Source organism: Homarus americanus, unplaced genomic scaffold (genome assembly GCF_018991925.1).
Source record: "Homarus americanus isolate GMGI-L3 unplaced genomic scaffold, GMGI_Hamer_2.0 scaffold58601, whole genome shotgun sequence".
Classification (NCBI taxonomy): Eukaryota; Metazoa; Arthropoda; class Malacostraca; order Decapoda; family Nephropidae; genus Homarus; species Homarus americanus.
The window spans coordinates 90,832-102,691 of record NW_024731013.1 but is presented as its reverse complement, the minus strand read 5'-3'; the positions used below and the strand labels follow the sequence as shown (position 1 = coordinate 102,691).

Below are 11,860 nucleotides of genomic sequence, written 5' to 3'. Positions count from 1 at the left end.
TTATGTACAACAAAAATAGTACTGGACCGAGAATGGAACCTTAGGGGACGCCATACAAGATTTGCGAGGTCAGATTGTTAATTATTATAGCTGACATACTGCATCCTTTTGGACAGATATGAGATTAAACCAATTGTGGGACAGGCCCCTAACGCCGTAATGTTCAAGCTTTGAAAGGAGGATGGTATGGTCGACCTTTTCTCGTTAATCAAAAGATTTCAGACAAAATTACGTCTCTGGGAGTCGCAAATCAGAAAGTATAATACAACCCATTTCCCAACTCTCAGCAAGTACGAATTGGACAAACAGTTTTCAAAGAATGCTGACAGGTTGACAGCCTTGCAGGATGAGTTCTCACACAGATTTCAGGATATCAGAAGACATGCACTAGCAATAGAATTATTTGCTGCACCTTTCACTCTGGACGTAGAAACCGTTCCAGAGAAGTATCGAACGGAAGTGATCGACCTCCTGTGCAACAATGAACTGAAGAAGAAATATGGCCGAGTTTCCACTCATGAATTTTATAAGAATTATTTACCAAGAGCAGATTATCCACAACTTTCTGCTCACGCACACAAAATGTTGTCAGTGTTTAGAAGTACATACAGTACTTATGTGAAAATCTGTTTTCAAAAATGAATATAACTAAGAACAAATTAAGGTCCTCTATTACTGATGTGCACCTACTAAACACCCTCCATGTTGCTACATCAACCATCCAGCCAGACATCGCACAGTTAGTGCAGCAAATACAAAGCCACCCATCTCATTAACAGCTCAATTCACAGTCAACAAACAGTTGTTAGTAAGAATTTTGTTTTTGGGCTTTAGATTTATCATTAATTCTGAATTTTAACAGCAATATAGTGAGTGTATGGCCCATCATGCATCATATGGTTTTTATTGTGGCCCTCTATGAAAAATGTTTGCACGCCCTGGGCCACTAATAATAATTAAAAAAAAAAATAATAAAATAAAATATATTTATTGATGTTCGGCGGTGGAGACGTGATGGGATGAGAGGCGAGTTTGTTTATTTCACGAGGGAGATCATTGTGTTGGAGAAGCTGGGTATAGGGATGTTAGTGTGAAGAACAAATATTATTGACTGGGACAAAGGCATTCATTAAGTCAACAATATTATAACCAATTAGTGTTCCATGTAATTAATTAACAGTTTGGGTCAACAAAATCACCAGAGTTAAGTTCAGGATCCAGACACTTAGTGATAGTGACTTTATGCCCATCAAATACTCTATGTAAGAAGCATTATTTTTTCAGTAGACTATAATAATGATAAAATTTTTAAACAATGACACTCAAACTCATTTTGGCTTTTGTTCTATCTCACTTTAAACTTCGTGACTTATGTTGCCTTAACCACTTATGGCCTTTTATGACAGAGTATTGAAGTTAAATTATATACTCCTTTAACCTGGGGTGATAAATCTGGTCAAGATTACTTTCTTTAGCTTTTTATAGATGGTTTTAGTTTCAGCTGATGTCTTTATTACAGAACTATTAAGGAACAAAATAATCTCCTCACCGACGAGTCTATGATCCTTAGGCCAATAGTTGTAATTATAAACACTGGCTCAAGGGATTCATGTTGTCACTCCCGGGAGGCGCGGTAACCTTAGTTAAGTTTTTCGCCTCATTCTTGTCCTTCACCCGTGATCATCAGGTGGTGTAAAGACATTAAGACAAGGCCACCCAGAAAGGTAGGTGGGGGTGGGGGGTAAATGGGGCAATTGCCTGGCCCCTGACATCCTTGAGCCCCAAACGATTAGAGATGTAATAGACGCGCTCAAGTTATTAGCGTTCGAAAATTTGACGTCTATTCTGTAATTCTCCGGATGTGAAATTTTTTTTTTATAATAGATGCGGTATACTTTGATCTTGGGAGAGAAGTGACCACTGAGGGCATCTTATAATTCTGCCATGGGTTCCCGCTAAGCTCTGGGGGCCCTACCTGAAGCTACTAACCCCGTGAAGCAGGTGGGTCTACAAGTGGCCCAGGAGGTGGTCCAAGAGGTGAACCATGAGGTAGACCAAGAGGTGGGCCAGGAAGTGAACCAGGAGATGACCCAAGTGGCGGCCCAGGAAGTGGAACAGCAGGTGGAGCACCAGGAGGTGGACCAAGAGTGAACCAGTAAGTAAACCAGGGGGTGGACCAACAGGTGGACCAGGAAGTAAACTAGGAGATGAACCAGGCGGCGGCCTAGGAAGTGGAACAGCAGGTGGAAAACCAAAGAGGTGGGCCAAGAGGTGAACCAGGAGGTGGACCAATCGTGTGGACCATGATATGAACCAGGAGTTGGACCAAGAGGTGGACCAGGGGAGATGGACCAGGTGGCGGCCCAGGAGTCCGAACGGCAGGTGGCCCAAGGTGGACAAGATATGGACCAGTAAGTGGACCAAGAGGTGGACCAGGTGGCGGCCCAAGGTGGAACAGGAAGTAGACCAGGAGGTGTACTAAGATATGGATCAGAAGTAGACCAAGAGTGGTCCAGGAGAATTAGACCAGGAGATGGACCAGGTGGCGGCCAAGGAAGTGGAACAGCAGGTGGAAACCAGGAGGTGGACCAATAAGTGGACCAAGCGGTGAACCAGGAGGTGGACCAATCATGTGGACAAGATATGAACCAGGAGTTGGACCAAGAGGTGGACCAGGAGGTGGACCAGGTGGCGGCCCAGGAAGTGGAACAGCAAGTGGCCGAGAAGGTGGACCAAGATATGGACCAGGAGGTGGACCAAAAGGTGGACCAGGAGGTGGACCAAGAGGTGGACCAGGTGGCGGCCCAAAAAGTGGGGCAGGAGGAGGTGGACCAGGAGGTGGACTAGGAAGTGGAGAGAAGATGAGAGTGGAGGTGGACGATACTATAATCCAAGTGTTTTTCAGCTCTAATCCTCTGGTAACCCCTAGCCCCCCCCCCTCCCTCCACTCCCTCCCATCTCCTCTCAGAAAAAATATCGTCTCCATTTCGTTTCAGTTCTGAATAGTCCCTAGGTTCCTAAGGAAGGAAGTATAAAAGCTTGGTCTAATTGGAACGTGGGAAGGTATCCCAAATTGTCTCACTTAAGAAAGGCACAAAGAAGGCGTACAACTTTATAGCATCGAGAGTACCTGAGACTGTCTTGGGGAGGTAGAGAGGGAATGTAGTTATACGGTGGTAAGTAGATTCCTTCTCTTATGAGGATTTAGTTGGGAATGCTAATGTAACACGAGGATTCATAGAAATTGCAAGATAATTGGCCCAATCCCTTGAATACACGATGACTTAACCCATTGGATATGATATGTGCTTCAGGGGGTTAAGTCGTCACACTCTAGAGGTTAGATCATCATACTCAATGAGTTAAATCGTCATACTAAAGGTATTAATTAAAATACTTGAGGAGTTAAGTCATCATACTCTAGGAGTTAAGTCATCGTACTGAAGGGGTTAAGATTAGTATTAGGAATAAAATCACTAATACTTGAGGGTTAAGGTTTACACTGTTTCCTGGCCATTACTCATGAGCTAACACTCGAGGGAAATACGTCATCACTTTCTCATTTATGTGGTCGGTCAGGGACGGTGTGAGTGACCGATGGTGTCCCTCTTCCCAAGTGACCGATGGTGTCCCTGCCCTGGTGACCGATGGTACCCTCTTCCCTAGTATTGACGATGGTGTCCTCTTCCTGGTGACCATTGGTGTCCCTCTTCCCTAGTGACCGATGGGTGACCTGTACCTAGTGACCGATGGTGTCCCTCTTCCCAAGTGACCGATGTTACCCTCTTCCCTGGTGACCGATGGTACCCTCTTCCCTAATAGTGACCGATGGTACCCTCTTCCCTAGTGACCGATGGTGTCCCTCTTCCCAAGTGACCGATGGGTGTCCCTCTTTAGTGACCGATGGTGTCCCTCTTCCCTGGTGACCGATGGTGCCCTCTTCCTAGTGACCGATGGTGTCCCTCTTCCTAGTGACCAATGGGTGTCCTGCTTCTCTGGTAACCAGTAATTTCCCTCTTCCCAAGTGACCAATGGTGTCCCTCTTCCCTAGTGACCGATGGTGCCCCTCTTCCCAAGTGACCAATGGTGTCCCTCTTCCCTAGTGACCGATGGTGTCCCTCTTCCCGAGTGACCAATGGTGTCCCTCTTCCCTGGTATCCGATGGTAACCTCTCTTCCCAGAGTAGCCGATGGTGCCCCTCTTTCAGTGACCATTGTTGTCCCTCTTCCTAGTGACCGATGGTGCCCCCTCTTCCCTAGTGACCAATGGGTGTCCCTCTTCCCTAGTGACCGATGGTGCGCCTCTTCCCTAGTGACCGATGGTGCCCCTCTTCCCTGAGGCCAATGGTGTCCCTCTTCCTAGTGACCAATGGTGTCCCTCTTCCCTGGTAACAACCGATGGTGTCCCTCTTCCCTAGTGACCAATGGTGTCCCTCTTCCCAAGTGACCAATGGTGTCCCTCTTCCCTGGTAACCGATGGTGCCCTCTTCCCAAGTGACCGATGGTGCCCCTCTTCCCTGGTGGCAATGGTGTCCTCTTCCTAGTGACCGATGGTGCCCTCTTCCCTAGTGACCAATGGAGCCCTCTTCCTAGTGACCGATGGTGCCTCTTCCTAGTGACCGATGGTGCCTCTTCCCTAGTGACCAATGGTGTCCCTCTTCCCTAGTGACCGATGGTACTCCTCTTCCCTGAAGTGATCGATGGTGTCCCTCTTCCCAAGTGACCGATGGTGACCCTCTTCCTAATGACCGATCGATGGTGTCCCTCTTCCCTGGTAACCGATGGTACCCACTTCCCAATTGACCGATGGTGCCCCTCTTCCCAAGTGACCAATGGTGTCCCTCTTCCCTAGTGACTGATGGTGCCCCTCTTCCCTAGTGACCGATGGTGTCCCTCTTCCCTAGTGACTGATGGTGCCCCTCTTCCCTTGTGACCGATGGTATACTCTTCCTGGTAACCGATGGTGCCCCTCTTCCCAGTGACCAATGGTGTCCCTCTTCCCTAGTGACCGATGGTGCCCCCTCTTAGAGTGACCAATGGTGTCCTCTTCCTAGTGACCGATGGTGTCCTTCTTCCTAGTGACCAATGGTGTCCCTCTTCCCTGGTATCCGATGGTACCCTCTTTAAGTGACCGATGGTGCCCCTCTTCCCAAGTGACCAATGGTGTCCCTCTTCCTTGTGACCGATGGTGCCCTCTTCCCAAGTCACCAATGGTGTCCCTCTTCCCTAAGAACATAAGAACGCAAGACAGTGGGATACTGCAGAGGCCAAACTGGCCCATGGGGCAGATCCCTTTCACGCACCATCCCAGCACTTTGTATTTCTCCAACTAAATCTTGAAGCTCCCTAAGCGTCCCCGATCCTACTACGCAGCACTGGTAGCCTATTCCACATATCACAACTCTATTACCAAACCGGTGCTTGCCTGTATCCTTTCTGAATCAGATTTATCTAATTTAAAGCCATTTGTTCCTGGATTATTTCGTTATTACTGAGCTTAGAACATCTTCCATTTTACCCTTGTGTCCGCACGCGCACACCTCTATCATATCTCCCTAACTCTACGCCTCTCTAATGAATGTAAGCCTAAGCTTTTTCAGTCTTTCTTCATATGGAAGGTTTCTAATATTATGGATCATTTTTGTCATTCTTCCCTTGTACTCTCTCCAAAGAATCTATGTCCATTCTATAATAAGGACACCAGAACTGAACCGCATAATTCCATGTGTGGCCTCACTAATGCTGAAGGTAAGTTTCAAGATAACGTCAGCGGTTCTGTTACTCTGGGCCTAGATATGAACCCAAGAATCCTGTTTGCCTTGTTGCGAACGCTAATACATTGTTTTCTAGGTTTCAAATGGTGCACAACAAATACACCTAGATCTTTTTCACAAACTGGTTTTCTATTTCCGTGTTACCTAGTTTATACTTAACGTTTTGTATTCGTCTTCCTATCTGTAGTACCTTGCATTTATCAGTGTTTAAGATTCATTGCCAGTCTACTGACCACTCATGTAAGGTGTCTAGATCTCTTTGAAGGTGTTCAAAGTCACTGTCTGATTTATCACTCTCCCCATTTTGGTATCATCTGCAAATTTACTAATCCTACTAGTTGTACTTCATCCAAGATCATTAATAGACCATAACAAACAGCAGAGGGCCCTATACAGATCCTAGGGAACTCCGCTTTTGACCGCACCCCAGTCGACTTTAATCCATTTATGGCTGACTCTTTGTTTCCCTACCAGTTAACCATGACCTGTCCATTTTAATACTGATCCACCTATTCCATGTGCTTCTACCTTCCTTATCAATCTCTCATGAGGACTCTATCGAATGCTTTACTGTAAATCTAAATAAATTATATCATATGACTTATCATTATCTACCGCTTCATATGCTTCTGAAAAAGCTAAGCAAATTTGTGAGACAAGAGCGTCCTAGGTGAACCCGATGCTTTGAAAGAATGAATTAAGTTGAATGTTTCAAGGTGGCTTCTGATTTTTGTAGCAATAATTGATCTAGCAACACTTTTATATTGATTGGCGTGAGACTAATGGGAATGGTAATTTGATGCTTTATTGATTTATCACCCTTTTTGAAAATCGGAACTACATTTGCAAGTTTCCAAGCTTCTGGCACTAGGCCCGATTCTAATGACTTATTAAATAAAACTGCTAATGGATTACTCAGCTCATCTCTACATTCTTTAATATTCTAGCATATACCTCGTCTGGACCAGGCGATTTATGAGCTTCAGTTTGTAGATTACTTTAAGCACATCGTTACTAGTAATATTGATATTCATCAACATATTTTTCTATACTGTCGTTATATACCTTATGAACTACAAGAGCTGTGCTAGGTTTTCATTTGTGAATACGGAGCGAAAATGACTTTATTTAACGTACTACACATTTCTAACTCATCATCAGTCATTTCTCCTGTCATCGTAGTTTTAAAGGGGACCTATTGTATCTCTAACCTTTGATTTATACAGTTGATAAAAAGCTTTGGGGTTATTTTCGATTCGTTTGCTAGCAGTTTCATAATTTCTCTTTGCTTTCTAATTTCTGTTTTTACCTGTCTTGTTGGGTTCTGATAGTACCCAAGTAAGTGATTTTCGCCTTTCTTAACTTTCTATATACTCCTTTCTTTTTCCTAGAAGATCTAGGAAGTCTATTATTCATCCATTTTGGTTGGTTTCATTATCGATCTGAATTTTCTTTTAGAGATGTGTGTTTATTTTTGGGCATTATTGATTATGTAATAAATTGTTCATAAGTAGCTGCTAGAATTAAGTCGGGGTTATCCCGTCCTAAGTTGACAGTTTCGGAGGTGTGGGGGATTAATCTCTTTTGACCATAGGAGTTACCAGGTCTCTCCTTAAGCTACCGTAAATAGCCTTCCTAAAATCCGGGATCAAGGCCGAATTTTCCTTCTTCCTGCCATCCCATATTATGTTATTTAAAATATGCTTATTTTATGATCACTGTTTCCTAGTTCGTCTCCAATCCCAACATCTTTTTACTAGATTTTCATTATTACTGGGGAACTAAATCGAGGGATATTATTATTTATTTCCTCTAATTAAGGCGAGTTTTATGAATTGATATAAAGCTTATCTTGTACTACTTCTAGAAAATCTTCAGATTCATTATGGCTAAGTTGATTTTCCAATCTACATGCCTGAAAATTGAAATCATACAAATACATACATTGTTTCTATGAGATGCCTTCTTTATTTCCCATAGCAATTTACCATCGTTCCTACTCAAATTGGGTGGTCTATATATAACACCAATGACCTCTGGATTCACTGCCCTCACCAATCTCTACCCAAATACTTTCATTGTCGCTATTTGTTGTTTTAATGTTTGATTTATTGCAGCTTTTTTAATGACACCCTGATATACACTGCTACACGCCACCTCTCCTTCCTACTCTGTCAAATTTAAATAGGTTATATCCTGGAATATGAAATTCTGCTAAAAAATGCTTGCTGTTTGAATTTATCCATGTTTCCGTTATTGCAATTATATCTATGTTCTCTTTACTAACAATGGCCTAGTGACCGATGGTGTCCCTCTTCCCTAGTGACCAATGGTGTCCCTCTTCCCTGGTATCCGATGGTACCCTCTTCCCAAGTGACCGATGGTGCCCCTCTTCCCAAGTGACCAATGGTGTCCCTCTTCCCTAGTGACCAATGGTGTCCCTCTTCCCTAGTGACCGATGGTGCCCATCTTCCCTAGTGATCGATGGTGCCCCTCTTCCATGGTGACCAATGGTGCTCCTCTTCCCCAGTGACCGATGGTGCCCGTCTTCCCTAGTGACTGATGGTGTCCCTCTTCTCTAGTTCCCGATGGTGCCCCTCTTCCCAAGTGACCAATGGTGTCCCTCTTCCCTAGTGATCGATGGTGTCCCTCTTCCCAAGTGACCAATGGTGTCCCTCTTCCTAGTGATCGATGGTGTCCCTCTTCCCAAGTGGCCAATGGTGTCCCTCTTCCCTAGTGACCGATGGTGCTCCTCTTCCCTACTGATCGATGGTGCCTCTTCCCAAGTGACCAATGGTGTCCTTCTTCCCTAGTGACCGATGGTGTCCCTCTTCCCTAGTGACCGATGGTGTCCCTCTTCCCTAGTGACCGATGGTACCCCTATTCCCTAGTGATCGATGGTGCTCCTCTTCCCTAGTGATCGATGGTGCCCCTCTTCCCAAGTGACCAATGGTGTCCCTCTTCCCTAGTGACCGATGGTGTCCCTCTTCCCAAGTTACCGATGGTGTCCCTCTTCCCTAGTGACCGAGCCAAGGATAACGGGGTTTTTAGTTATCTAGGTGGTGTACAGATCGCACGGGAACTAATGACATTGATGAACGATTGACTTTTTGTAGGGTAAAGGCATGAACCTAGTTGTATCCTATAAGAAAGTGCTCATCAGTAAAAAGGATAAACCTCGTCCCTGAAGATCAAAAAAATAGTTATGGACACAAAAATCTACCAACAAATAATTCCTCACTGACTGGGCAACGTGTTGTCTTTGTCAACAGGATAAGAAGGAAGATCTAAGTCTCCACATGCAAACTTCATAAAAAGGAGATGACGGTTACAAGAGCTAAGAATAAATATTCTCTATTTCATTCAATCAATGCATCAAGGTAATCAAGCTTGACCCTGCAAGACCTGTTGAAGATGATGGGATAGAGGAGACCAAGGAGGAAAAACAAGGCACAGTATCATGAGAGTTGCAGACTTCTGTCTAAATAAACACAAAGTTAAATAGAGCTCAGAAAAGGTGAACCCCCTGCAGTTGCTAAGCAGAGGAGAGCAGCAGTAGCAAGATAACAATGAATGGTCAGAGACCAAAGGGCCAGAAATGCTTTCTATGTGAGGAAGAAGCTTCTGGAGATGACATAAGACATGATTCACCTCGAGACATGATGTGCCTTAAGCAACACCTCATCCAGAGGTAGCGAGGGATTTCTACAAGGGGAACTTTGTTGTCCACAAGTCAGAAGAGAGTTCTCTGCCATTGCTATTGATCGCCCATAACAAATAATGCAGGATTAAAGGCGATGGAGGAGCAATTCGCTGACTTTGAGGACCCAGCAGCACTTCGTGGTGGATGCGCTGACCTGAAGTGAGTCGTCTTGGTTGCTGGATATGAAGCTGCCAGGTGCAAAAAGATGGAACTCCCCACCAGCAGCCGACATCATGAGCAGACCATGAGGAACAGAAATCTTTCTTTGAGAAGGGAAGACCCAAGGTGCTGGTGAGATGGGCAACCCTTTCCAAGAAGAGTCATCTGACCTTCTGGTGTTAGACACAAAGAAATATTGTTGGATCCAGATAAGCTGCTAGAATGGGTTGGTGCCACACCATGGCAGGAAGTGGCAAGAGCAATGTCTGTTCTACTATCCAATCAAGAAAAACAGATCCGCCTTCAAACATGACCACGTTGTTAGCAGTTCCAAAGAGAAGGTGCTGAAAGATGACTGTCAGCTGTTCTCGCGACTCTTCATCTCTAGTCAGAACAGACAGTATGACGGTAAGAATTCTCTCAAGCACTAGAACAAGTCAGCTCCCTGCCTCCCCTCAGTAACAATGGCAAGCTTCATATATGCCGAAGTCACAGCTGGCTGAAATGCCTTCAAGCACAAGTGAATGCTACAGAGAGAGAAAAACCACATGGAGATGCTATCATCATAGATGGCTCAGCACTGGATCGATGCCCTCCACGCACCTCAAAGACTTTTGATCCCTTTATGCCAGAGAAGACATCCTGCCCAAAGTGGAATTTATGGTACAAATACAATAGAGTTGATGTAGTGTTTGATGTGCAAAATTCAAGTCTGAAGTCTGAAACCAAGGTCGAAACGAGGACAGGGGATCAGAGAAGAGTTACAGGAACCAGTAAGACTCCCAAATACTGGAGAGAAGCTTAATGAGATGACAAAAAACAAGACAGAACTATTCCATTTTCTCGCGGAGAAAAATGTGAAGCGCAGACGACAAGCACGGTGGCGACAAAGGGAGAGAAAATGCCATTGATGAACACAGAGAAGTACTCTAGAAGCTGTGGCTCCATGCTGTCATGAGGAAGCGCGAGACACGAATATTTGTGCATGCTAGGATGCAGCAATGGAATGTAGCAAAGTCCCTCTACATCATCAAAGCCAATGACACTGACGTGGTCGTCATAGCAGATCTGTACTGCCATCACTACAGGAGCTTGGTCTTGAGCAACATGTGGATTGCCTTTTGGCCAAGGAGTTTTAGTCATCGATGGATTCCAGTTCATGATGTAGTTTCTGCGATAGGGCCTAACAAAGCTAGTGGGATCCTATACTTACAAGCTTTCACTGGCTGTGATTGCTGTGTCTGGCTTCCGTGAAAGGAGAGAAATTCGCATGGCAGACATGGAATGTCTGATGAAGTTTCAGAAACACTCATCAAACTCAGCCACGTCCAACAACAGTTGCTGATGTTGACTCAGCAGAAGCTGGAAAGATTTGTTTTCTATGTACGACAGATCTGAAAAGAGCCACTGGTGTAGAAGATGAGGCAAAACTAAATCTCTTTTCCCGGAAGCAGAGACCATGACCTATCTCCACAACCCGCAGCCCTAAGGAACATGCAGCGGGCTTCCACCACAGGCTTAGGTATCATCTGAGCCAGGCAACACCTAATCCAGAGACCAGCAGTCCTGTCAACTGGGGATGGACGCAGAAGGAGAGGCATGGATTGACTCTTCCTCGATTGCTAGCATGCTGTCAGAGCTGGACCAAATGTTCCTTGTGTAAGAAAGACTGCAAACTAGAAGATGCAAATAAAGGCTTCTGACTTCTGCACAGCACTTTACAGCTGCATATGAACAGCAGTAAATGCACAAAGATGTACTGTCAGGAGAAGTCATAGGAACTAGTGCCATAGTGAGTACTTTTTTTTTAGTAAGTTCTTTTTGTTATATTTTTTTTTAATAAAAGTGTTATTTTATGTGATACGAATGTTACAATAAACTTAAAAACTATAAAAAAAATCATCTGTTAATGCTGGAAAGTTATTGCTATCGACACTAAGACTGCACTCAGATTGGACCAACTACATCAATTTCTATAAGAAAATCAATCTTGAAGGGTCAATATGGCGGCTATCTTGAAAAAATGTCCGCCATCTTGATTTTAAATGGCCAATCAGGCAGACTTAACTAGCTATTAGAGAATACTACAAATTTGGTGCTTGTATCATTTGCATATTCTCTTGAAAATTGCATTTAGCTGCCCTGTTTCATATTTAGCAACAATCAATGTGAGACCAGTTATCCCGGACCAGTCATTTGTGGATAGAGGCCGAACTCACTCATAC

General features: G+C 44.4%; 1 protein-coding gene across 1 annotated transcript; it reads left to right on the top strand.

The window, feature by feature from the left end:
• The first annotated feature begins 2,346 nt into the window (after window positions 1–2,346).
• Window positions 2,347–8,961, top strand: LOC121867410 (glycine-rich cell wall structural protein 1-like). Its single transcript, XM_042367321.1, has 3 exons — window positions 2,347–2,411; window positions 2,543–2,918; window positions 8,890–8,961. The coding sequence occupies exons 1-3, from the start codon at window positions 2,347–2,349 to the stop codon at window positions 8,959–8,961; spliced, it is 513 nt and encodes a 170-aa protein (XP_042223255.1).
• Window positions 8,962–11,860: the final 2,899 nt, after the last annotated feature.